Here is a 27951-nt window from a genome sequence, read left to right as displayed (position 1 = left end):
GTCTGCTCTGCCATTTGATCAAGGCTGGTATATTTCTCAACTCCATTTTCCTGCCTTCCCACCATCACCCTTGATCCCTTTAACAATCAACAACCTATCTCTGTTTTAAATACACTCAATGACTTGGCCTCCACAGCCCTCTGCACCTCTGGCCAAGGAAGTTCCTCCTCATCTCAGTTCTAAAAGGTTGTCCCTGCATTCTAAGGTGGTGCCCTCGGCCTCTAGTCTCTCCTATTAGTGGAAACATCTTCTCCATGTCTACTCTATACAGGCCTCTCAATATTCTGGAAGTTTCAATCAGATCTCACCTCCCCGCAACCCCCCACCCACCCCCTAAAACCGGTATCTGACTAGACTCAATCAAATACAGAGCCAGAGTCCTCAAACGCTCCTCGTATGACAAGCCATTTGTCCCCAGGATTAATTTTGTAAACCTCTCCTAGAGCTCCTCTAATGCCAGTACTGACATCCTTTGACATGGGGCCCAAAACTACTCACAATGCTAATGACATATGGTTATCAACTTAACAGGGCTGCTCTTGCAACAAAGATGCTTGTTTTTAATTCATTCACAGCACATGAACATCGCTGGCAAGACCTGCATTTCTTGCCCATCCTCAATTGCCCAGAGGGCAATTAAGAGTCAACCACATTGCTGTGGGCCTGAGGTCACATGTAGGCCTGAACTGGTAAGGATGACAGTTTCCTTCCCTAAAGAACATTAGAAACATAGAAACATAGAAATATAGAAAAAATACAGCGCAGTACAGGCCCTTTGGCCCTCGATGTTGCACCGATCCAAGCCCACCTAACCTACACACTAGCTCACTATCCTCCATATGCCTATCCAATGCCCGTTTAAATGCCCATAAAGAGGGAGAGTCCACCACTGCTACTGGCAGGGCATTCCATGAACTCACAACTCGCTGAGTAAAGAATCTACCCCTAACATCTGTCCTATACCTACCACCCCTTAATTTAAAGCTATGCCCCCTCGTAATAGCTGACTCCATACGTGGAAAAAGGTTCTCATGGTCAACCCTATCTAAACCCCTAATCATCTTGTACACCTCTATCAAGTCACCCCTAAACCTTCTTTTCTCCAATGAAAACAGCCCCAAGTGCCTCAGCCTTTCCTCATACGATCTTCCTACCATACCAGGCAACATCCTCCTCTGCACCCGTTCCAGTGCCTCCACATCCTTCCTATAGTATGGCGACCAGATGCTCCAGATGCGGCCGCACCAGAGTCTTATACAACTGCAACATGACCTCAGGACTCCGGAACTCAATTAGTGAACCAGATGGGGTTTTTCCAACAATCGATTCACAGCCATCATTAGATTTTTAATTCCAGATATTTATTAAATTCAAATTACATCATCTGCTACAAGAGGATTTGAACCCAGGTCCCCAGAATGTTATCTGGATCGACAGTCCAGTGAAAATACCACCTGGCCATTGCCTCCCCACATGAAAACTGTTACTACAAGGTGAACAGTGTAGATGCATTAAGAGAATGATAGCAAGGCATGTGGGAAAGAATTGGAGAAAGCTTGAGTAAAGCATCAGGGCTAGCAGAGATCAGTTGGGCTGAACGATAATATCATGTAATTGTCAGTACCCAGATCTATAACACATCTCTTTTTGTTTGTCCCTGGAGTTTGGTTCTGCTGGAGCTTGTTAAAAATGTAACGTTCTCCCTGGCTCACCTCACAGGAGCAGTGGTGGGCATAACATGCGAAAAGAAAATTTCCCTCAGCTCCATTATCTTTCTGACAGATAATACATTGCGTGGCTGAGGAGAAAAAGTACAAAAGACGACTCATGAACTCGGGAGGGTTAGTGGCAAAGCCAGCTTTAGCACATTAATAATTTTCAAGCTAGAGGTTCATTTGTCAAGATAAAGTGGGCCTGTCAAGGTTGCCGGGCTGCTGATAACTCTTTCTACAAGGAGAAAGTGAGGACTGCAGATGCTGGAGATCAGAGCTGAAAATGTGTTGCTGGAAAAGCGCAACAGGTCAGGCAGCGTCCAAGGAGCAGGAGAATCGATGTTTCGGGCATGAGCCCTTCTTCAGGAATGAGGAAAGTCATTCCTGAAGAAGGGCTCATGCCCGAAACGTCGATTCTCCTGCACCTTGGATGCTGCCTGATCTGCTGCGCTTTTCCAGCAACACATTTTCAACTCTTTCTACAAGGAAAGGTCTGTGCTGGAAATGTAAATCCATGGTGAAGTAAACTGTGCCCAGCAAGTAAGGAAAAAAAAAACACTATTCCCGCTTGACTGAGCTTCCACATGGCCTTTCTTTTCCAGATACCCAAAATTGTCTAATCTAAATGGGCTTGCCTTCTTCAGGCTGCTTATACCTGACTTGATCCAGTTTTCATGGGTGGGGTACTTGACAGAACAGAGATAACAGGGATTGGAAGAATTAAGGGATTTTTTTTTGACCAGCATGGATACAATGGGCCAAAGGGCCTTTTATTATGCTGTAAATCTCTATGACTTTGTAGCTGAGTTCAAGGTAGAATGGGTGGCATGGTGGCTCAGTGGTGCATGAGTCAGGGGTGAATATAGGGTAGGGGAACAAGTCTGAGTGGGTTACTCTTTGGAGGGTTGGTGTGGACATGTTGGGCCAAAGGGCCTGTTTCCATACCATAGGAATCTAATCTAGAAACCACTAAAGCTACCTGCAAATCAGGCTGGGAAAGTGACCAAAATGAAATACTTTCTCCTGGTTCAGAGTGCCTGCTCCAGCTCACTCAAAGTCTTGGCCCTGACCCATTACCTTGAGCTACGATCAGCAACCATCCCAAAGTAGCAATTTTGAATCAATGCAACATTTGCTGAGAATGTCCTGCAAAGTGAAACATCATCAGCAACGGTGGTCCCTTGCAGATGGAGATGACTCTCCTCCCCTCTCAGGGTGAGCCTGTAGGTGGCTGTACAGATCAACGTGACTACTGTAGGCTGGGGCAGATGGTGGTCATGGGAAGGGGTGGGAGGGGTTTCTCTCGCTCTTTTCGCCCGGCTTCCGCTGTTTCCCAACGGCAAGTCTCGAGGTGCTCAACTTCACTTTGGACGGACTTGGGCCAGTGATTCCCAGGTGTATGTGGGAATGCCACACTCTGCCAGAGAGGCCTTGAGGTTATCACTGAAACACTTCCTCTGTCCAGCTGGGGCTCGCCCGCCATTTCAGAGCTGGGAGCACCTGCTTGGGGAAGCTCCTGTCGGTCATGGGAACAAAACAAAATTAAATGTGAAAAGGATCACTGCAAGGGGTGAGCAGGAGCAGACCTTCCAAGGTTTGGTTGCCTCAGGTTAGCTTTCAGGCTGGTCCATGGCTGTCGGTCACAATACACCCTCAACCTCAACCTATCTTTTCGCTGCATTTTGACACTAACCCTCCTTTAGTACAGTCCTTACTCAGACATACAGTGTGTTTTCAGAAAGCTAACGGAGTTGAGGGGAATGATCTCATGCATCGTGCTGTCCTTGTGCTTTGGAGATGAGCTAAGGAGAATGCTACATTCTGAAAAAAAAATGAGTGTATGTGAAATCCAAGGTATACAAAACGACGAACAAAAAACAATACAGCACAAGAACAGGCCCTTCGGCCCTCCAAGCCTGTGCTGACACATTTTGCCCTTCCACACTAAAACTGTTTTCACTTGCAGGATCCGTATCCCTCTATTCCCTTCGTAGTCATGTATTGATTCAGATGTTTCTTGATTGCTGCTAAAGAACAAGTTCCAATGGTCATCATTAGTCCCTTAATTCCAGATTTTTATAACTTGAACCCAGGTCCCCAGAACATTACCTGGGGCTTTGGATTAATAGTTCAGAATGTGTTGCTGGAAAAACACAGCAGGTCAGGCAGCATCAAAGGAGCAGGAAAATCAACGTTTCAGGCCGGAGCACTCGAAATGTCGATTTTCCTGATCCTCGGATGCTGCCTGACCTGCTATGCTTTTCCAGCAACACAATCTCAACTCTGATCTCCAGCATCTGCAGACCTCACTGTCTCCGCTTTGGAATAATAGTCTAATCATTGTACAACTAGGCTATTAGAAAAAAGTGGGGATTGCAGATGCTGGAGATCAGAGTTGAGTGTGAGGTGCTGGAAAAGCACAGCTGGTCAGGCAGCATCCAAGGAACAGGAGAGTCAATGTTTCAAGCATAAGCCCTTCATCAGGATTCCTATGCCAGTATTTAAGCTTCATGCAAGTTTCCTCCCATTCCTTCTTAAGCCCATCCCATCAACATATTCTCTTATTTGTTTCTATTGCATGTGTTTCTCTAACTTTTCTTTAAATGAATCACTTCAACTTCTCCATAGCAACATGGATGCAATGGAAACCATTCCTGGTGAGTTTTAATATCCAACAAAAAGTTTGAATAAGATTTATATCTTTTGTGTACCCATTAGTTTGATGTGAAATGAGATATGGGATTTAAAACCTTTCCATACTTAGTGAGTCATGCTTCCTTAAAATAAATGAGCCAGAGTTCCCTGCTCATGTACTCTCAAACTTGCCCATGGGTGAAGAATCATAGGCTAATGACAGTACAGAGAACCCTCCCCCCAACTCCCCCAAACCGCTGCTGATCCATTGAGGCTTTTAAAGGAAAAGGAGTCATTTTTTATTAAGTCGTGAGTTGTGAGTGTCACAGACTAGGCAGTGTTTATTGCACATCCCTCAATGTCCAGGAAAAGGAAATGGTGTGTAGCCTGAGAGTCATAGACTTGTACAGCACAGAAACAGACCCTTTGGTCCAACTTGTCCACACCAACCAGATATCCTAAATTAATCTAGTCCCATTTGCCATCATTTAGCCCATATCCCTCTCAATCCTTCCTATTCATACACCCATCTAGATTACTTTTAAATGTTGTAATTGTACCAGCCTCCATCAATTCCGATAGCAGCTCATTTCATACACGCACCACCCTCTGTATGAATAAGTTGCCCTTTAGGTCCCTTTTGAATCTTTCCCCTCTCATCTTAAACCTATGCCCTCTAATTAAGTAATGTATGTCCAGGGAAAAGACCTTGTCTATTTATCCTATCCACACCCTTCATGATTTTATAAACCTCAACCCTTGCAAGTTTAACAACATATTTCCGATAGCATGGAGACAGGAATTGAACTGCTACAGTCCTTAGGATGTAGGGACACCCACAGTGCTCTTTCGAAAGGGATTCTAGAATGTCAGTCCAATGGCAGTGAAGGAATGGCGATGATATTTCCAAGTCTAGATAGTGTGTGGTTCAGAGGGGAACTTGCAGGTGCTGGTATTTCTGGAGTGAGGTAGGCAGGGAAAGTTATTTGAGGAAGAGACCTCCAGCGAGTGATCATTTGGTCAAGAATTTTCAAACTGATAGAGAACCTAAGGGTTACTATGACTGGATTGGATTCCATTATCACAATGTCATTCCGCAGTTTAATTCACATACTTCAAGACTCTCTGAGGTGGGAGTATGAATTCCAACAAAGAACATAAATGCTGGGAAAACCCAGCTGGTCTAAAACATTTGAGGAGCCATAAACAAAGTTAGAGAGGAGAACCACATAAACATCATATCATACTCAAAGCAGAATTAGTTATTCTTTCTCCATGGGTGCTGTTCAATCAGCTGGGTTTCTCCAACATTTTCTGTTTTAATTTCAGATCCCCAGAGCTCAGGAAAGAGAAGTATTAGCTGTCAAATAAAACCCTTCATATATTAATATGAAGAATGTAAGATAGGGGTGAATGGTTTATTCTGAATTTTAAAAAAAACTTCTAAGCATCTATTGCAGACTTTGTTGAATTCATTCACTGCATTCACATTAATTCAACTGCATAATCCCTTGCAAAAGTAAGCATCTCATTTAAGAGCTTAAGAGTTTTAAAAAACAAAGTAATGGAATTCATGAAAGGAAAGTAATGTAAATCCTGGAGTTTTGAAATTAACAGTTCTTTGTTCTCTTCCTAAATTAGTTGATGTACCTGTCAATTTTCCTTCCCACCTATCCGCTCCTCCCTCTCCGCCGACCAATCACAATCACCACCCCTACCTGCACTGACCTATGGCTATTCCACATACCTTCTCCCCAGCCCCCACCCCCCCCCGCCCCTGCCATTTATCTCTCATCCCCCTTCCTCCTCTACATTCCTGATGAAGGGCTTATGCCCGAAACGTTGACTCTCCTGATCCTCGGATGCTGCCTGACCGGCTGTGCTTTTCTAGCGCCACGCTTTTTGACCCTACCACATTACAGCCAAAGACAGAGAGAGAGAGTGTGTGTGTGTCTGTGGTTTATTTTTCAGGTGTGTGTTTATATGCGTCTGTGGGTTTGTTTTACAAGTGTGTGTATGTGTGTGTGTTTGTTGTACAAGTGGGTGGGGGAGTGTTTGTCTGTGTGTGTGGCAGAATAGTATTCAGGGGCAATTGTCCCATCAAGAAGAGAGTGTGTTGTGTCAAGCTCTATTCACTTTGTTGAGAGCTCATTGGCAAACTGCAACTTTAAAGCCCCGCCTCATCAGACGTTACTGGCCATGAATGCTGGCAGGTTCTTCGTCCCACAGTTTGATGCTGGAGGGTTAGTCTTGGGGAGGTGGGGTAGTTTCAGTTAGCTCAGTTGGCTAGGTGGCTGATTTGTGATGCAGAGTGATGCCAACAGCACAGCCTCCATTCTCGCATCAGTTGAGATCGCCATGAAGGACTCTCCTCCTCAATCTTCCCAGCCCTCAGATTAAACCACTGCCAGTGTTGTCTCTCTAATGAGACAGCAGCTCTCTCGTCTGGTAGATTTATGAGGTAAAAACAATGACTGCAGATGCTGGAAACCAGATTCTGGATTAGTGGTGCTGGAAGAGCACAGCAGTTCAGGCAGCATCCGAGGAGCAGCAAAATTGACGTTTTGGGCAAAAGCCCTTCATCAGGAATAAAGGCAGAGAGCCTGAAGTGTGGAGAGATAAGCTAGAGGAGGGTGGGGGTGGGGAGAAAGTTGAAGTGTTCCTAGGCAGAATATGAGGCGTTCTTCCTCCAGGCGTCTGCTGGTGAGGGAGCGGTGGTGAAGGAGGCCCAGGACCTGATGCGGTCTCCTCTACATTGGGGAGACTAGGCGCATCCTAACAGAGTGCTTTAGGGAACATCTCCGGGATGCCGGCACCAATCAACCACACCGCCCAGTGGCCCAACATTTTAACTCCCCCTCCCACTCTGCCGAGGACATGGAGGTCCTGGGCCTCCTTCACCACCGCTCCCTCACCACCAGACGCCTGGAGGAAAAACACCTCATCTTCTGCCTCGGAACACTTCAGCCCCAGGGCATTAATGTGGACTTCAACAGTTTCCTCATTTCCCATTCCCCCACCTCACCCTAGTTCCAAACTTCCAGCTCAGCACTGTCCCCATGACTTCCAGCTCAGCACTGTCCCCATGACTTCCAGCTCAGCACTGTCCTACCTGCCTATCTCCTTTTCCACCTATCCACACCACCCTCTCCTCCCTGACCTATCACCTTCATCCCCTCCCCCACTCACCCATTGTACTCTATGCTACTTTCTCCCCACCCCCACCCTCCTCTAGCTCATCTCTCCACGCTTCAGGCTCTCTGCCTTTATTCCTGATGAAGGGCTTTTGCCCGAAACATCGATTTCGCTGCTCCTTGGATGCTGCCTAAACTGCTGTGCCCTTCCAGCACCACTAACCCAGAATCAGGTAGAATTATGGCAACTTTACTTTGGGGGATTCAATGACCAGTATTTTTCTTTGGCATCATGAGGTAGGGGGGTGCTGCAGTGAGAGAAATGCTAGTGAAGTTGGAGGTAAGGTCTGGGGGCAATTAAACGAATTGGCATTCAGAGCCATCCCTTCCCTTGGTTGGCCACAGACTGAGGACCCCACAAATCACAGAATCCCAACAGTGCAGAAACAGACCCTTCAGCCCAACAAGTCCAGATCCTCTGGAGAATTCCTACCCAAAACCTTTCCCCTACCCTGTTTCTCTACATTAACCTCTCACGAACACATCCATGAACACCATGAGCAAATTTAGCATGGCCAATTCAATAGACAATAGGTGCAGGATTAGGCCATCTGCCCTTCGAGCCTGCACCACCATTCAATATGATCATGGCTGATCATCCTTAATCAGTATCCTGTTCCTGCCTTATCTCCATAACCCTTGATTCCACTGTCCTTGAGAGCTCTATCCAACTCTTTCTTAAATGAATCCAGAGACTGGGCCTCCACTGCCCTCTGGGGCAGAGCATTCCACACAGCCACCACTCTCTGGGTGAAGAAGTTTCTCCTCATCTCTGTCCTAAATGGTCTACCCCATATTTTTAAGCTGTGTTCTCTGGTTCGGCACTCACCCATCAGCGGAAACATGTTTCCTGCATCCAGAGTGTCCAATCCTTTAATAATCTTATACGTCTCAATCAGATCCCCTCTCAGTCTTCTAAACTCAAGGGTAAAAACAATGACTGCAGATGCTGGAAACCAGATTCTGGATCAGTGGTGCTGGAAGAGCACAGCAATTCAGGCAGCATCCGAGGACAGGCAAAATCGACGTTTCGGGCAAAAGCCCTTCATCAGGAATAAACTCAAGGGTATACAAGCCCAGTCGCTCCAGTCTTTCAGCGTAAGGTAGTCCCGCCATTCCAGGAATTGACCTCGTGAACCTACGCTGTACTTCCTCAATAGCCAGAATGTCTTTCCTCAACTTTGGAGACCAGAACTGCACACAATACTCCAGGTGTGGTCTCACAAGGGCCCTGTACAGCTGCAGAAGAACCTCTTTGCTTCTATACTCAATCCCTCTTGTTATGAAGGCCAGCATGCTATTAGCCTTCTTCACTACCTGCTGTACCTGCATGCTTACCTTCATTGACTGGTGTACAAGAACACCCATATCTCTTTGTATTACCCCTTTACATAAATTGATTCCATTTAAGTAGTAATCTGCCTTCCTGTTCTTGCCACCAAAGTGGATAACCATACATTTATTCAAATTAAACTGCATCTGCCATGAATCTGACCACTCACCTGTCCAGGTCACCCTGTAATCTCCTAAAATCCTCCTCACATTTCACCCTGCCACCCAGCTTAGTATCATCAGCAGATTTGCTAATGTTATTACTAATACCATCTTCTATATCATTAACATATATTGTAAAAAGCTGCGGTCCCAGCACTGATCCCTGCGATACCCCACTGGTCACTGCCTGCCATTCCGAACGGGAGCCGTTTATCAGTACTCTTTGTTTCCTGTCAGCCAACCAACTTTCAATCCAAGTTAGTACTTTGCCCCCAATACCATGCGCCCTAAGGTTGCTCCCCAGCCTCCTATGGGGGGCTTTATCAAAAGCTTTCTGAAAGTCCAGGTACACTACATCTACTGGATCTCCCTAGTCCAGCTTCAGAGTTACATCCTCAATTCACCCAACGTACACATCTTTGGATTGTGGGAGGAAACCGGAGCACCCGGAGGGAATCCACACAGACACAGGGAGAACGTGCAAACTCCACACAGACTGTCGCCCAATAATGGAATTGAACCCTGGTTCCTGGCACTGTGAGGCAGCAGTGCTAACAACTGAGCCTCCATGCCACCCCTGTCCAGAAACCAACCATGTTTCTTGCTTGCAGGGAAAGGATGTAATTTGCATTTCATTTCATGATGGGCTGAATGGGTTACTTCTGCTCTTATGACATATGGTCTTATGGGCTTGTAGAAAGCTGAAGCCCTTAACTGGCTGTTTATTGACCATGAAAGAGCTTTGAATGTCTAGTACATCCAACAAATTCCCAAAGGCACCTTTCACCCAGCACTTTGCGAGGTGATGCAAAGGTTGGGGGAGCTGGGGGTGGGGGGGGGGGGGCATTGCCTCTCTAGGGACAATGCACCCAATGACTCGCCCTTCTCACCACCTCTGAGGAGGGAAAAGTTGCTCCTGGTATCTGATGGGATCTCTCCCCATTCCATAAGTGTGAGACAGAGGAGTGGGAAACTAGACCTGGGTACATGCTTATACAAAGGAGACTAAAATGGGATGAGGAAGTAGTTGCCTAAGGTAGACTGAGAACAATGACTATGTGGTGGAACTTTTGAAGAACAGTGGAGGAAATTCACAGCAATTGTTTTCCCACTGGCCAGTGAAACTAAAACCAGGGGGCACAGCCTCAAGTAAGGGGGGGTGTAGATTCAGGACTGAGTTGAGGAGGAACGTCTTCATCCAAAAGGTTGTGAATCTGTGGAATTCCCTGCTCAGTGAAGCAGTTGAGGCGACCTCGTTGAATGTTCTTAAGGCAAAGATAGATAGGTTTTGAATATTAAAGGGATTAAGGGTTATGGTGAACAGGTGGGTAAGTTGAGAGGTCAGCCATGATGTTATTGAATGGCGGAGTAGGCTCGATGGCCTACTCCTGCTCCTATTTCTTATGCTCTTATGTTCTTACGTTCGTATATCTAGGACATTAACGTAGTGTACATTTTCTCCAATTAATAAGAAACTAAAGCAGTGCAGATAGTCACTATTGAAATGTAGCTGACCTGTTCTGTACCATACTCATCACCATCCAGTCAGCAGGATACACATTCTTGCCAATCAGGTCTTTGAACATGATGAAGGTCTCCATCAGGAAGTCCTGTGAACACAGAGATCAGAGTCAGACACATTACCGGAGGACAGGTCTACATTACTTAACAATTCAACAAGTCAGTCTTTTCAGTGAAGTATTTTAACTCAATAATACATTGAATGAATCACTGGAACAATACTTCTCCAATATCTCAAACAATTAAATTCAGCATCAGGAGGAAATGAGACCAAAGGGATAACATCGAACTCATGTGTTAGAGTGTGGCTCCCTGTATCAAGTGAGAGAGTTACCAGTGGGCAAAGAGTTACACTTGTTGGCAAAAAGGGAAAATAAGGACAAATTTCTTCACACAAATAATGAAGTTTTTTTTTATTATTAGATTAGATTCCCAGTATGGAAACAGGCCTTTTTGCCCAACAAGTCCACGCCAACCCTCCGAAAAGTAACCCACTCAGACCCATTTTCCTCTGACTAATGCACCTAACACAATGGGCAATTTAGAATGGGCAATTCACCTAACCTGCACATCTTTGGACTGTGGAAGGAAACCGGAGCACCCGGAGAAAACCCACGCAGGAGAATGTGCAAACTCCACACAGACAGTCGCCCGAGGTTGGAATCGAACCTTGGTCCCTGGCACTGTTAGACAGCAGTGCTCACCACGGAGCTACAGTGCTGCCACACATAAAATCATTTAAATAACAACTTAGATTAGATTCCCTACAGTATGGAAACACACTGACCCTCTGAAGAATAACCCACCCAGACCCATTCCCCTACCGTACATTTACCTTGACTAATGCACTTAAGCCTATGGGCAATTTAACACGGCCAATTCACCTGACCTGCACATCAGAGGAAACCCACACAGACATAGAGAGGATGTGCAAACTCCCACACAGTGAGTTGCCTGAGGCGAGAATCAAACCCGGGTCTCTGGCATTGTGAGGCAGCAGTGCTAACCACTGAGCTGCTGTGCATCCCCTGAAGAAACCTGCACAGACTCAGGGAAAATGTGCAAACTCCACACAGACAGTCACCCGAGGCAGGACTCGAACCTGGCCCCTGGCGCTGTGAGGTAACAGTGCTAACCACTGAGCCACTGTGCCACCTCTGGAGATCTGGAGCACACTACCTGAAGTGTGAGTAGAATCAAGTTCCACAACAAGGCAACTGGATGTGTCCTTGAGGAGGAACAATCTGCAGGATTATCCAGGAAAAGGTCAGTATTTGGGAACCAGCCAAAGCAGATTCTTTCAAAGGACCATCAAAGACCCAATGGGCTGAATGGCCTATTCCCATATTCTTACAGGGATTGACAAGGTAGATGCAGGAAGAATGTTTCCCCTGGTTAGTGGGCCTGGGGATCAATCTTAGAGTAGGAGACTTAGGACAAAAAGGAGAAGGATTTCTTTTCGCTCAGATGGTGGTGAATCTTTGGAATTCTCCAGCCCAGAGGACCGTGGGTTCAATACAGACAATGACAGGTATTTTTAATTATGTGTATGTCTTGGCTAGGCCAATATTTGCTGCCCATCCCCAGTTGCCCAGAGCATAGTAAAGAGTCAACCATATTGCCATGGTCTGGAATCACATGTAGGTCAGACCTGGTAAGGATGACATATTTTCTTCCCTAAAGGGCATTAGTGAATGAGATGTGTCTTTTCAACAATTGATAATGTTTACATTGTCACCATTAGGTCAGCTTTTTAATTTGAGGTTTATTCTTAATTAAGTTCAAAACTCACTTGCCTTTATTGGTCAGTTCATTGAGTACAGGAGTTGGGAGGTCATGATGTGGCTGTACAGGACATTGGTTTGGCCACTTTTGGAATATTGTATGCAGTTCTGCTCTCCCTACCATAGGAGGGAGGTTGTGAAACTTGAAAGGGTGTAGAAAACACTTTTCAGGAAATTGCCAGGGTTGGAGGGTTTGAGCTATAGGGAGAGGCTGAACAGGCTGGGGCTATTTTCTCTGAAGTGTCAGAGGCTGAGGGGTGACAATAAAATCATGGGGAGCATGAATAGGGTAATAGACAAGGCCTTTTCCCTGGGCTAGGCGAGTAATAACTAGAGGTCATATGTTTAAGGTGAGAGGAGGAAATTTTAAAAGAGACCTAAGGGGCAACTTTTTCACATAGAGGGTGGTGCGTGTATGCAATGAGTTGCCAGAGGAAGTGGTGGAGGCTGGTACAATAACAACATTTAAAATGTATCAGGATGGGTACATGGATAGGAATGGTTTAGAGGGATATGGGCCAAATGCTGGCAAATGGGATGAGGTTAGGTTAGGATATCTGGTCGGCATGGACAAGTTAGACTGAAGAGTCTGTTTCCATGCTGGACACCTCTATGACTCTATGACTATGTAATAGTAGGATTTGAACTCGTGTCACCAGAGCATTAGAAACAGAATCAGAAATTGCTGGAAAAACTCAGCAAGTCTGGCAGCATTTGTGGAGAGAGAAACAGAGTTCATGTATCAGTACAGCAGCATCTGCAAGTTTTTGTTTTGTTTACATCAGAACATTAGCTTCCAAATTAGGTCAGCAACAATCCCACTAGGGGCTACCTCCTTGAGTTAAAAGAACAAAGAACAAAGAAAACTTACAGCCCAGGAACAGGTCCTTTGGCCCTCCAAGCCTGAGCCGATCCAAATCCACTGTCTAAGTCTGTTGCCCAATTCCTAAGCATCTGTAGCTTTCTGCTCCCCACCTACTCATGCATCTGTCCAGACACATCTTAAATGAATCTACCGTGCCTGTCTCTACTACCTCTGCTGGCAACCTGTTCCAGGCACCTGCCAGCCATGCCAATGGCCATTACATGCTGACTCTGAAGCTGCTGTGATTTGGACTGTGAAACCTAAAGCACATTCAATAGTAAATTACAACGGGACCTGAAATGTATGCAGTTAAGTAGCAAATAAAAAGCATTGGATTCATTGCAAAATTGACACATTTCATAGAGCCAGCCCAGGCATGTTGGGCTGGAAAACCACATTGCATGTTGACTAAGGAGCTTAGTAAGCTCCTGCAGCCCACCTTGTCAATAGTCTGTACTGCTGCTCCTCAGCATCTGCGGTGGAGCGAGTCGATGTTTGTGGGTGTGATGTCTTCAACTGTCCCACCTGTCCATTTTCCTTCCCATCTACTACCTTCCGCTCCTTCCCAGCTACCTTCATCCCCGCCCCATGCAACCTCTTATTTATCTCTCAGCCCTCATCCCTACCCCTCACATTCCTAATAAAGGGCCTTTGCCCGGAACGTCGACTCTCCTGCTCCTCGGATGCTGCCTGACCTGTTGTGCTTTCCCAGCGCCACACTTTTCGACTCTGACTCTCCAGCATCTGCAGTCCTCACTTTCTCCTCCACACTTTTCGACTGCCAGGTAAGAAGGTTGTTATGGTCAGGTTGTTGTAATGTCTTTTGAGTGTTGTTGGAGTTACACTTAACCAGGTATGTATGCTATATTCCATCATAATCCTGATTTGTGCCTTTTAGATGGTTTGGGACACAGGAAGTGAGTAACTCACTGCAGTATTCTTGTAGCCATTGCATTCATATGGCTATTGAAAGTTTAGTTTCTGGTCCATAGTTAATAATGGGTGAGTCTATGATGGCAATGCCACAGAATGTCAAGGGATAATGGTTAGATTCTCTCTCTCATTGGAGATGATGATGGAATGCAGGTTCATAGCTCCTTGAAAGTGGAGTCGCAGGTAGATAGGATAGTGAAGGTGTTTGGCATGCTTTTCTTTACTGGTCAGAGTATTGAGTACAGGAGTTGGGAGGTCATGTTACGGCGGTACAGGACATTGGTTAGGCCACTGTTGGAATATTGTGTGCAACTCTGGTCTCCTTCCTATTGGAAGGATGTTGTGAAACTTGAAAGGGTTCAGAAAAGATTTACAAGGATGTTGCCAGGGTTGGAGGATTTGAGCTATAGGGAGAGGCTGAACAGGCTGGGGCTGTTTTCCCTGGAGCGTCGGAGGCTGAGCAGTGACCTCATAGAGATTTATAAAATTATGACAGGCATGGATAGGGTAAATAGACAAAGTCTTTTCCCTGGGGTGGGGGAGTCCAGAACTAGAGGTTTAGGGTGAGAGGGGAAAGATTAAAAGAGATCTATGGGGCAACTTTTTCATGCAGAGGGTGGTACATGCATGGAATGAGCTGCCAGAGGAAGTGGTGGAGGCTGGTACAATTGCAACATTTAAAAGGCATCTGGATGGGTATATGAATAGGAAGGGTTTGGAGGGATATGGGCCGGGTGCTGGCAGTTGGGACTAGATTGGGTTGAGATAGCTGGTCGGTATGGACGAGTTGGACTGAAGGATCTGTTTTCGTGCTGTACATCTATGACTCAACAATCATTGGCTGGCAGTTTTCTGGCAAAAATGTTACTTGCCACTTTTTAGCCCAAGCCTGGATACTGTCCAGGTCTTGCTGCACTTGGATATGGACTGCTTCAGTATCTAAGAAACTGCGTATGGTGCTGAACATTGTGTAAAGATAAGCAAACACAACCATTTCTGACCTGATGATAGAGGGAAGGTTATTGATGATACAACTGAAGATGGTTAGAACCAAAAACAAAAACCACTGGAAAACCTCAGCAGGTCTGGCAGCATCTGTGGAGAGACGTCAGAGTTAACGTTTTAGGTCAACCTTGAAGAAGTTCTGCTCCTCTCTCCGATAACATTTCAATTCCAATCATTTTTCCTGTCTTGACACAAAACATTAACTCTGATTCCACCCCCCCCCCCCCCCACATGCTGTCAGATCTGCTGAGTTTTTCCAGCAATTTCTGGTTTTGTTTCTGGTTCACAGCATCCACAGTCCTTTCAATTTTTATTTAGTATTTAACTCACTGCCACTACTCTTTTCGGCACGCCCACCTTGAACAAGTTCTGCTCCACTCTCTCTGATGGGATTTCCGTTCTAATCATTTTTCTTGTCCACCTACTGCACATAAACCCTACATTTTCCGAGCTACCATCAGTTCTGAGAAAGAGTCACTCAACCTGAAACATTAACTCCGCTTTCTCTCCACAGATGTTGCCAGACTTCCTGAGCTCTTCCAGCAATTTATGATTTTCAGTATCCGCAGTCCTTTTTAGTTTTATGAAGGGGGTTGGGCCTAGACATTACACTGAGCAATTCCAGCAGAGTTGCCCTGGAACTGAAATGACTGACCTCCAACAACCAAAACAAGCTTTCTTTGTGCTAGGTACGATTCCAACCAGCAGAGACCTTTCCCCCTTAATTCCCACTGACTCGGTTTGCTAGGGCTTGCTCAGTCAAAGGTAATCTTGATGTCAACGGCTGTAACTCTGACCTGTCTTTTGTGGACAGAGGAGGTTGGAGGCTGCTTGCTAATGATGACTAAGAAATGGGCAAATGGCCTAAGAACATTCGTCATCCAAGTCTGCTGTGGAAAATTACCAATTTAATCAAATTTTCAAGGGTTGCAATGGAACCATACTCCAGTGTAATAGATCCTTCAGGACAGGGAGGAGGACAATATCTGAAAATAGTGAGATGAATCTGAATTGTGTGCAAAGAACTGTCAGTGATTTTGACTCAAAGTTACTTTTTTATGGATGTCTCAGAGGTTCTGTATTAGTTCTTGGGAGTGACCCGTATTAAATGTTGAAAACAAGAAAAGGCACACCATAGGAACTGTTTGTCTATTTTTCACTTCCATTTGCTTTTGGGGACTGAATGTCTTTGGTTAATTTTAGCAGCACTTGAACATTTGTATAAATAGGTGCAACGCAGGGATCGACTGAAATGTAATTTACAAAAGAAAAGCCTTTCCACTTTCAAAAGGCTGATATAATGAAGTTGAGATTGCCTTGTTCACACTAAACTGCGGCATCTGTGGGAGAGTTACTGTCACCATCAGTGGATGGAAGATTGAGTCACACAAAAGAACTGCAGCCACTGATTGGAATTTCCCTCCTCTCCCAGGCTCCTTAAAGCCCTCAGATGTCTACAAGGGCTTAGCTTTTTGAAGGAGGATGCAACTCTTCAGAGTCTGGCTCACAGACATCACTGTCATCCATTGCTCAGTTGGTAATCACTTCAAAGTAGAATTTGTAGGTTAAAATCTCACTCCAAAGTCAAGTTGGAATATTCCAGTGGCATGCGAGGAATTTTTCATCTGGGATGTCAGCATCCATTCTTTATTCATTCTTGGGATGTCAGCATCTCTTGCAAGGCCAGCAATTATTGCCCATCCTTAATTGTACTGAAAAGGCTGGTGCTGAGCTGTGAAGGAGTTCCAGGATTTTGAGAGAGCACCACTGAAAGAACAGCAATACTTTCTAAATCAGTGGTTTGGAGGGAAACCTGCAGATGGTGGTGTTCCCATGTATCTGCTGCCCTTGCCCTTCCAGGTGGTATTTGCTGGGGGTTTGGAACTTTCTCAAAGTAACCATGATGATTTTCTACAGGACACCTTATAAGTGGTAAACACTGCTGCTCTCTTGAGAGATTGAGTGCTAGCTGATACACTAACAATCAAGCTGGTTGCTTTCTCTTGGATGCTCCCTTGAGTGTTCTTGCAGCTGCACCCATCCAGACAAGTGAGGAGTATTCCATCACACTCCTGACTTGTGCCTTGTAGATGGTGGACTGGCTCTGGGGAGTCAGTTCAGCCCAGGCCAGGTCTGCTTTGCCAAATGGATGTAAATTATCCCATGGCACTTATCAAAAAAAGAGCACAGAAGTTTCCTTAGGCACTCTGACAATCATTTATCCCTCAAGTAACATCAGTAACAGAGACTGACATGGACTTTGCAATGATAATGATTGTAATGACAATCTCCAGATTGCCTCTTTAGCCAAATATCCTGTCACTCCTACTGTTCTGAAGTCTTCTCTCTTGGCACCAACAAACCCCTCTCACCTTAAATCTATGCCCTCTAGTTTGGACTCCCCTACTCTAGGAAAGAGACCTTGTCTATTCATCCTACCCATGCCCCTCATGATTTTATAAACTTCTATGAGGTCATCCCTCAATCTCCGACACTCCGGGGAAAGTAGCCCCAGCATATTCAGCCTCTCCCTATAGCTCAAACCCTCCAAGCTTGGTAGCATCCTTGTAAATCTTTTCAGAACCTTTCAAGTTTCACAACATCCTTCCTACAGGAGGCCAGAATTGAATGCTGTATTCCAAAAGTGGCCTAACCAGTGTCCTTCCTGTACAGCTACAACATGACATCCCAACTCCTCTACTCAATGCACTGACCAATGAAGGCAAGCATACCAAATGCCTTTTTCATTATCCTATCTACCTGCAACTCCACTTTCAAGGAATTGTGCACCTGCACTCCAAGATCTCTTTGTTCAGCAACACTCCCTAGGACCTTACCATTAACTGTATCAGTCCTGCCCTGGTTTGCCTTTCCAAACTGAACTCCCCACATTTATTCTAATTTAAACTCTATCTGCCTCTCCTTAGTCCATTGGCTCATCTGATTAAGGTATTATTGTACTTCTTGGCTGTCCACTACACCTCCAATTTTGGTATCATCTACAAACTTACTAACCATGCCTCTTATGTTCACATCCAAATCATTTAGATAAATGACGAAAAGCAGTGGATCCAGCACAAATCCTTGCGGTACACAGGCGTTCAGTCCAAAAAGCAACCCTCTACAACCACCCTCTGGCTCTTCAGGCTAGTTTTGTATCCAATTAGCTACCTTCTCCTAGATTCTATGTGATCTAACCTTACTAACCAGTAAACCATGCAGGACCTCCTTTAAACTTTCCCCCTCTCACCTTAAACCTGTGCCCCCAAGTATTTGATATTTCTACTCTTGGAAAAAGACTCCGACTGTCCACTTTATCCATGCCTCTCATAATTTTATACATATAAAATCATATATACATATACTATATGTCAAAGTCAATAAATGTAGAAGTATACTTCCATCAGGTTGCCCTTCAACTCTGAAGGTCTTGCTAAAACATAATAGCACAGTGGCCCACAGCGAGAGGGACCTGGGTTCAATTCCATCCTTGGGCTACTCTCAGGAAAGAATTTGCACACTCTCCCTGTGTCTGTATGGGTTTCCTCTGGGTGCTCTAGTGTCCTCCCAAAGTCTGAAGATGTACAGGTTCGATGGATTGGCCATCCTAAATTGTCCATAGTGTCGAGGGATGAGCAGGCGAGGTGGATTAGTCATGGGAAAATGTGGGGTTACAGTAAAGTAACAACAAAGGGTCAAATGATCCTCCTTCTCATAGAGTCATAGAGATGTACAGCACGGAAACAGACCCTTCGGTCCGACGCATCCATGCCGACCAGATATCCCCACCCAATCTAGTCCTACCTGCCAGCACCCGGCCCATATCCCTCCAAATCCTTCCTATTCATATACCCATCCAAATGCCTAATAAATGATTCAATCTTACCAGCCTCCACTACTTCCTCTGGCAGCTCATTCCATACACGTACCACCCTCTGACTGAAAAGGTTGCCCCTTAGGTCTCTTATATATCTTCCCCCTCTCACCCTAAACCTATGCCCTCTAGTTCTGGACTACCCCCCCCCGCCCACCTCAGGGAAAAGACTTTGCCTATTTACCCTATCCATGCCCCTCATGATTTTATAAGCCTCTATAACGTCACCCTTCAGCCTCTGACGCTCCAGGGAAAACAGCCCCAGCCTATTCAGCATCTCCCAATAGCTCAAATCCTCCAACCCTGGCAACGTCCTTGTAAATCTTTTTTGAACCCTTTTAAGTTTCACAACATCTTTCCGATAAGAAGGCGACCAGAATTGTACGCAATATTCCAACAGTGGTCTAACCAATGTCCTGTACAGCCGCAACATGACCTCCCAACTCCTATACTCAATACTCAGACCAATAAAGGAAATCATATCAAATGCCTTCTTCAGTATCCTATCGACCTGCGACTCCACTTTCAAGGAGCTATGAACCTGCATTCCAAGGTCTCTTTGTCTGTGCTGCTACACTGAGTCGAAGCATCATTGTAGTTGTTTCAGGTGTGAGGAAGAAAGAAATCCTTTTTGTCAATAGCTTTTCATTTGTGTGTTCAGGGAATGCCTCTTATCTTCCTGAATGAAATTACTTCTTGATTTTCATCGAGGCTGTGCAAATAGCAAGACGTTATCGCAAATTGTCCAAATATTGCAATGGATTTTTATTTTTTGGCAATAAGTTCCTAGTGGACTGGAACTGAATAGATTGTTTAAGAGATTATGAGGTTTCCCTGATAGGCTGCATTTAATAACGCACTTCACATTCAATTAAGTACCTCTGAAGTGTAAATCAAAAACATAACGTGAGGTGCTTCATTTTGGAAAAGCATATCAAAGCAGGACTTGTACATTTAATGGTAAAGATATGGGGAGTGTTGCTGAACAAAGAGACCTTGGGTGCAGGTTCATAGCTCCTTGAAAATGGAGTCGCATGTAGATAGGATAGTGAAGAAGGTGTTTGGTATGCTTTCTTTTATTGGTCAGAGTATTGAGTACAGGAGTTGGGAGGTCATGTTGCGGCTGTACAAGACTTTGGTTCCGCCACTTTTGGAATGCATGCAATTCTGGTCTTCTTATTAAAAGGATGTTGTGAAGCTTGAAAGGGTTCAGAAAGATTTACAAGGATGTTGGGGGATTTGAGCTATAGGGAGAGGCTGAATAAACTGGTGCTGTTTTCCCTGGAACATCAGAGGCTGAGGAGTGACCTTATAGAGGTTTATAAATCATGAGGGGCATGGATAGGATAAATAGACAAAGTCTTTTCCCTGGGGTGGGGGAGTCCAGAACTAGAGGGCATAGGTTTACGGTGAGAGAGGAAAGATATAAAAGAGACCTAAGGGGCAACTTTTTCACACAGAGGGTGGTACATGTATGGAATGAGCTGCCAGAGGAAGTGGTGGAGGCTGGCAAGATTGAAACCTTTATTAGACATTTGGGTGGGTATATGAATAGGAAGGGTTTAGAGGGATATGGGCCAAGTGCGGCAAATGGGACGAGATTAGGTTAGAATATCTGGTTGGCATGGACAAGTTGGACTGAAGAGTCTGTTTCCGTGCTGTACATCTTGATGACTCTATGACTCTGAAATACCTTGGACACAGAAATGCTGGAAAATATTTGGCAGCTCCAGCAGTGTCAGTGGAGAGAGAAACAGTTAAAGTTTCAGGCTTGTGACTTTGAGTCGGAGCTTTTGAAGTGTGGCCACTGTTGCAGTGTAGGATTTTCCAGCCAGTGGTGAAGTCAGGGGGCTCTCCATTGACAAGGACCTACAAAAAGTCATGGCCAGTAGTGACACGCACATCCCATGCACAAAGAAAAGCTCTCCACGAGACATAGTGGCCTTGTATTGTGGATATCCCTTTCCCAAAGCAGTTTCCACTTTGCCTCATGTCAAGAGATTGACAGTGTGCAAAAGCAGAGAGTCCAGCAACCAAGGATCCAATCAGTTCGAAGTAATTGAACAGACAGCAAGTCCTCAGGAAGTTGAAATCAATTAACTCCTTTCACTTCTGATTTAACTTTCCAGATAATGAAGTAAGCGATTATGATTCGATTCAGGTAAGATCTAAAGTAAGTGTTTTAAATCAAAAGAGTTGTTTTTTATTATCAGAGTAAAATGTGGCTGTTTTTAATTATAATGGAGCTGTTGAATCAGTGCTGCTCCTCACTTGTACAAAGCCCTGAGTGTGCAGGAATTCAATGTCCATCATCAAGAGTTGGTTTTGGCAGCAGCACTCTGATTGAGCTGGTCTGAAAGGACGTAGTTGCTGCATGGGGTGAAAGAACCAACAAGAGGAAACAACTGTTTTGACCTCATTCTCACCAGTTTATTTATCGCAGATGCACCTATCCATGATAATATGCATCATGCAGTCCTGGAGGAGACAAATTCACGTCTCCAGGATGGAGGATACTCTCTGTCATCATGTATGGAACTATCACTGCGTTAAATGGAATAGACTGTGAACATATCTACTGGCTTTAAACCAGAAAACTGTACATAGCCCAGCATATCTCCCACTAATCCATTACTATCAAGCCAGGAAGTCAATTCTGGTTTCAATGAAGAGTACAGGAAGGCAGGTCGGGAGCAGCACCAGGCATACTAAAAACAAACTGTCAACTTGGTAAAGCTATCAAATGGGACTACTTGTGTGTCAAACAGCATAAGCAGCAAATGATGGACAGAGCTATGCAATCAGCTGCTTCATCAATTATCTTTCCTCCATCGTAAGGTCAGTAATGAGTTGGTTGTTAACCTTTCCCAATGTTCAGTGCCATATGCATCTTCACAGATATTGAAGCAATCCATGTCCAAATGCAGCAAGACCTGGACAATATCCAGGCTTGGACTGAAAAGTGGCAAGTAGTAGTCAAATCACACGAGTGCCAGACAATGAATTAAATTATCATCCCTCGACATTCAATGGTGTTACCATCACTGAGTGCCCCACTATCAACATCCTGATGTTTACTGTTGACCAGAAACTGAACTGGACACGCAATGTAAACACAGCAGCAATAAGAGCTGGTCAGAGACGGGGATTAGTGGAGAACAGTGGTTAACACTGCTGCCTTACAGCGCCAGGAACCCGGGTTCGATTCCAGTCTCAGGTGACTGTCTGTGTGGAGTTTTACATTCACCTCGTGTCTGTGTTGGTTCCCTCCAGGTGCTCCGGTTTCCTCCCACAATCCATAGATGTGCACGTCAGGTGAATTGGCCATGCTAATTTGCCCATCGTGTTCAGGGTTGTGGAGGTTAGGTGCATTAGTCAGGGTAAATATCGGGTAACAGGATAGGGGCATGGGTCTGGGTTGGTTACTCTTCGGAGGATCGGTATGGACTTGTTGGGCCGAAGGGCCTGTTTCCACACTATAGGGATTCTATGATTCTATGAATACAGCAGTGAGTGATTCTCCTCATAACTCCCCAAAGTCTGTCCATTATCTTCAGAGCAAAAGTATGATAGAATGCTTCCCAATTACCTGAATGAGTGCACCTCCAGTAATACTCAAGAAGTCAAACAGGACAAAGCAGCCCATTGATTAGCACCACATCCACAAATATTGAGTCCCACCAATACGAACATACAGTAGCAGCAGTGTGTCCTATCTACAACTTGCACAACAAAAACAAAAATCACCAAAGCTCCTTAGACATCATCTTCCAAATCCACATCCACTTCCATCAAGGAGCACAGGTGCAGAACACCATCACCATTATGGGTGTGCAGATACATGCAAGTTCTCCTCCAAATGACACACCATCCAGACATGGAACTATATCACTGTTGTATGTGGTAGAAAATCCTGGAACTCCCTTTCTAACAGCACTATGGACATACCAACAAAACATCAACTACAGCGGTTCAGGAAGGACGTTCACTACCATCTTCTCAATTCAGAATGGGCAATGTATCCTGGCCTACCCGACAACGCCCACAATCTGCAAACAAGTAAAAGGAAACTTGAAGTAAAAAGATAATTTCATAAATACCTCACGTGAAATTTTGGGATCTTGCTGTGCCAATTGGTTGCTTCATTTCCTGTATGATAACAGGGGAGGTGACAGTGCGTTTTGGCCTAGTGCTATTATCACTGGGCTGTTAATCCAAAGAGGATTCGCATTGCGATGTCTGCAGCAGTGGCTTCCTGATGAAGGGCTTATGCTTGAAACGTCGACTCTCCAGCTCCTCGGATGCTGCCTGACTGGCTGTGCTTTTCCAGCACCACACTTTTTGACTGTAATCCAAAGGCCCAGGTAATGTTCTGGGCATCTGGGTTCAAATTCTGCCACGGCAGATGATGGAATTTGAATTCAATAAGAATCTGTAATTAAAAGTCTAATGTCCTTTAGTAGACCAGATGAATTTCAGCCAACAAGCAACAGTTATCATTAGACTCTTAATTACAGATTTTTAGGGAAGGATACTGCCATCTTTACTAGGTCTGGCCTATATATGAGTCTGGCCTATAGGTTCACAGTAATGCGGTTGACTCTTAACTGACCTCTGGGCAACTAGGGAGAGGCAATAAATGTTGGCCTGGCCAGTGACACCTCATCCTGTGTATGAACAAAAAAAACCAGATTACACTTCTAAAGTGTAATTACTCTTCATTGACCAGAAAGCGCTTGAGATGTGCTGAGGTTGTGAAAAAGATGCTACATAAATGTAAGCATTTCCTTCAAATGGACAGGAACTGCAACCCACTGATTATGGAGGTGATACTCAGTTCTGTTATGAGGTTTGGAAAGGTTTTACCCAACCCAGTGCTCGACATAAAGATAACACTCCTCTTGCTTGGCAATGAAAAGACTACTGAATTGACAAATTTCCAGTTCTTAGTTGATAGCTACTCATTAAGACACAAGATCAGGGTTTTCAGTCTTAGTCCATAGCCCTGAGTATAAAACCAAGGTTGGCAGTCCAGTGCAGAACCAATAGCACTGGAAGTGCTGTTTTCTGGATTCTAGACTGCTTCATCTCACCATGATCCCAGTGCCAAAGAAAACTCAGGCAGCGTGCCTCAATGATTACCACCCAGTGGTTCTGACCTCTATCAATATAAAGTGTTTCAAGAGATTAGTCATGGCTCACAACGACTCCAGCCTCCGAGCCTGCCTTGATACCATGCAATTTGCCTTCCATTGCAACAGCTCCATGCAGACACCATCTCCCTGGCCCTACACTCAACACTGGAACATCTGGACAACAAGGACACCTACGTCAGGGTCCTACCTATTGACTACAGATCCACTATCAACACTATAATTCCAACTAAACTCCGAGATCTAGGTCTCTGCTCCGTCCTCTACAACTGGATCCTCGACCTTCTGACCCACAGTCAGCAATCAGTGAGAATAGGCAACAAAGCCTCCTCTATCATAACCTTTAACACTGAGGCTGCGTATTCATCTCCCCCTACTATACTCCTTATACACTCACGACTGTGTGGCCAAATTCCATCTCCAACTCCATTTACAAGTTTGCTGATGACCCCACCGTTGTAGGCTGCATCTCAAACAATGACAAGACAAAATTCAGGAAAGAGATAGCACGCTTGGTGACATGGTGTAAAGGTAACAATCTCTCTCTCTCAAAGTCAGCAAAGTGAAGGAGCTGGTCATTGACTTCAGGAAGCAGAGTGGAGGGCATTGTCTGCATCAATGCTGCTGAGGTGGAGATGATCAAAAGTGTCAAGTTCATGGGAGTGATGATCACCAACCATCTGTCCTGGTCCACCCATGTTGATGTGACAGTCAAGAACCCACACAATATCTGTACTTTCTCAGGGGGCTAAGGAAATTCAGCATGTCCACAATAGATGTTCAATAGAAAGCATCTCAACCGAAGGCTATAGTTTAGTCACTGGGGAACACTGAAAAGTAGGAGCAGGAGTAGACCATTCAGCCCTTCAGTCTGTTCCATCATTTTACATTAGGGCTGATTGTGTATATGAGTGTTATTTCCCCATGTTATCCCCATATTCCTTTATGTCATTAGTATCTAGAAATCTATTTATCTCTCTCTTAAAAACACTAAGTGACTGAGCTTCCACAGCCCTCTTGGATAGAGAATTCCCAAGACTTATGACCCTCTCAGTGATACAGTTCCTCCCCACCTTAATCCTAAACAGCTTTTCCCTTATACTGAGATTGCATCACCACCTTTAGAAATTCCAGCCACAGGAAGTACTCTTTCTGCATTCATCCTGTCCAGTCTGTAAGAATTTTGAAATGGTTCTTTTAATTCACACATAGAATGTGTATATCACTGCTAGGGTAGCAATTATTACTCATTAATTGGATGGATCTGGAGTCACTTTGGGCAGAGTGGGTGAGGATAACTGATTTCCTTCCCTAAAGGATATTTGTGAACTAGATAAGTTTTTATAATAATCTTCAGTGGTTATAAATCTTTCATTGAATTCAACTTTCAACAGAATGTTAGTCTGGGTTATTAGCCCAGAAACATTATGTTGAGGTTGTAGGGGACGTTGGTGAGACCGCTTCTGGAGCACTGTGTCCAGTTCTGATTGCCCTGCTTTCGGAAGGACATTATTAAGCTTGAGAGGGTTCCAAAAAGATTTAACAGGATGATGCCAGCAATGGAGGGTTTGAGTTATGGGGAGAGGCTGGATAGCCTGGAACTGTTTTCACTGGAATATAAGAGGTTGAGGGGTGACCTTATAGAGGTTTATAAAATCATAAGGGGTAGAGATAAGGTGAATAGCAGTGTCTCTTTCCTCGGGTGGGACGTATTTTTAAGGTGAGGGGAGAAAGATTTTAACAAAGACATGAGGGTTTTTTTTTTACACAGAGTGTAAATGTGTGGAATGAACTTCCAGGGGAAGTGGTGGATGTAGGTACAGTTACAATGTTTAAAAGATGTTTAGTTAAGTTCATGACTAAGAGGATTGGAGGGATACGGGCCAAGCACAGGAAGATGGGACTAGTTTAGTTTGGGATTATGGTCGGCTGGACTGGTTGGATTAGAGGGTCTGTTTCTGTGCTGTATGACTCTGTATGCTGTATTACCATTACACTGCATCGCACCTCCATCTTTGGCTCAGCACCTATTATTGTGTTGTCTCCAATCAATTTCTGTGAAGTCATGAATTTCTATGCCAGACAAGCACCATAAAAGGCAAACTGTTGCTGCAGTTGTTGAGATCAGTGATGAACTCACATTGAAACAAATCCTGGGCTTCCAAAAGTTCTAAATTGGAGAAAGCTGAAAATGTGTTGCTGGAAAAGCGCAGCAGGTCAGGCAGCATCCAAGGAACAGGAGAATCGACGTTTCGGGCATAAGCCCTTCTTCAGGAGGGGAGAAAGGCCAATTTTGACGGTATTAGGCAAGAACTTTCGAAAGCTGATTGGAGGCAGATGTTTGCCGGTAAAGGGACGGCTGGAAAATGGGAAGCCTTCAGAAATGAGATAACCAGAATCCAGAGAAAGTATATTCCTGTCCTGGTGAAAGGGAAGGCTGGTACCGATAGGGAATGCTGGATGACTAAAGAAATTGAGAGTTTGGTTAAGAAAAAGAAGGAAGCATATGTCAAGTATAGACAGGATAGATCGAGTGAATCCTTAGAAGAGTATAAAGAAAGTAGGTGTATACTTAAGAGGGAAATCAGGAGGGCAAAATGGGGACATGAGATAGCTTTGGCAAATAGAATTAAGGAGAATCCAAAGGGTTTTTACAAATATATTAAGGACAAAAGGGTAACTAGGGAGAGAATAGGGCCCCTTAAAGATCAGCAAGGCAGCCTTTGTGTGGAGCCACAGAAAATGGGGGAGATACTAAATGAATATTTTGCATCAGTATTTACTGTGGAAAAGGATATGGAAGAGAAAGTCTGTAGGGAAATAGATGGTGACATCTTGCAAAATGTCCAGATTACAGAGGAGGAAGGGCTGGATGTCTTGAAACGGTTAAAGGTGGATAAATCCCCAGGACTTGATCAGGTGTACCCGAGAACTCTGTGAGAGGCTAGAGAAGTGATTGCTAGGCCTCTTGCTGAGATATTTGTATCATCGATAGTCATAGGTGAGGTGCCGGAAGACTGGAGGTTGGCAAACGTGGTGCCACTGTTTTAGAAGGGTGGTAAAGACACGCTAGGGAACTATAGACCGGTGAGCCTGACCTCGGTGGTGGGCAAGTTGTTGGAGTGAATCCTGAGGGACAGGATGTACATGTATTTGGAAAGGCAAGGACTGATTAGGGATAGTCAACATGGCTTTGTGCGTGGGAAATCATGTCTCACAAACTTGATTGAGTTTTTTGATGAAGTAACAAAGAAGATTGATGAGGGCAGAGCAGTAGATGTGATCTATATGGACTTCAGTAAGGCGTTCGACAAGGTTCCCCATGGGAGACTGGTTAGCAAGGTTAGATCTCATGGAATACAGGGAGAAATAGCAATTTGGATACAGAACTGGCTCAAAGGTAGAAGACAGACGGTGGTGGTGGAGGGTTGTTTTTCAGACTGGAGGCCTGTGACCAATGGAGTGCCACAGGGATCAGTGTTGGGCCCTCTACTTTTTGTCATTTACATAAATGATTTGGATGCGAGCATAAGAGGTACAGTTAGTAAGTTTGCAGATGACACCAAAATTGGAGGTGTAGTGGACAGCGAAGAGGGTTACCTCAGATTACAACAGGATCTTGACCAGATGGGCCAACGGGCTGAGAAGTGGCAGTTTAATTCAGATAAATGCGAGGTGTTGCATTTTGGGAAAGCAAATCTTAGCAGGACTTATACACTTAATGGTAAGGTCCTAGGGAGTGTTGCTGAACAAAGAGATCTTGGAGTGCAGGTTCATAGCTT

At 44.8% G+C, this 27951-nt stretch overlaps 1 protein-coding gene across 2 annotated transcripts in view; it reads right to left on the bottom strand.

Moving 5' to 3' along the window:
• LOC122553785 (dedicator of cytokinesis protein 2-like) overlaps positions 1-27951 on the bottom strand; it is a 1246386-nt gene that overhangs the window by 443785 nt on the left and 774650 nt on the right. For both annotated transcript variants that reach the window (XM_087991733.1, XM_043698147.2), the window contains exon 29: positions 10550-10644. In XM_087991733.1, coding sequence (XP_087847859.1) covers positions 10550-10644 — 95 coding nt within the window. The remainder of the gene's footprint in view (positions 1-10549; positions 10645-27951) is intronic.

Source organism: Chiloscyllium plagiosum, unplaced genomic scaffold (genome assembly GCF_037043375.1).
Source record: "Chiloscyllium plagiosum isolate Xiang-an unplaced genomic scaffold, Cpla_swu_hap1 HiC_scaffold_1, whole genome shotgun sequence".
Classification (NCBI taxonomy): domain Eukaryota; kingdom Metazoa; phylum Chordata; class Chondrichthyes; order Orectolobiformes; family Hemiscylliidae; genus Chiloscyllium; species Chiloscyllium plagiosum.
The sequence above is the reverse complement of the archived record's forward strand: the minus strand, read 5'-3'. Positions and strand labels throughout refer to the sequence as shown.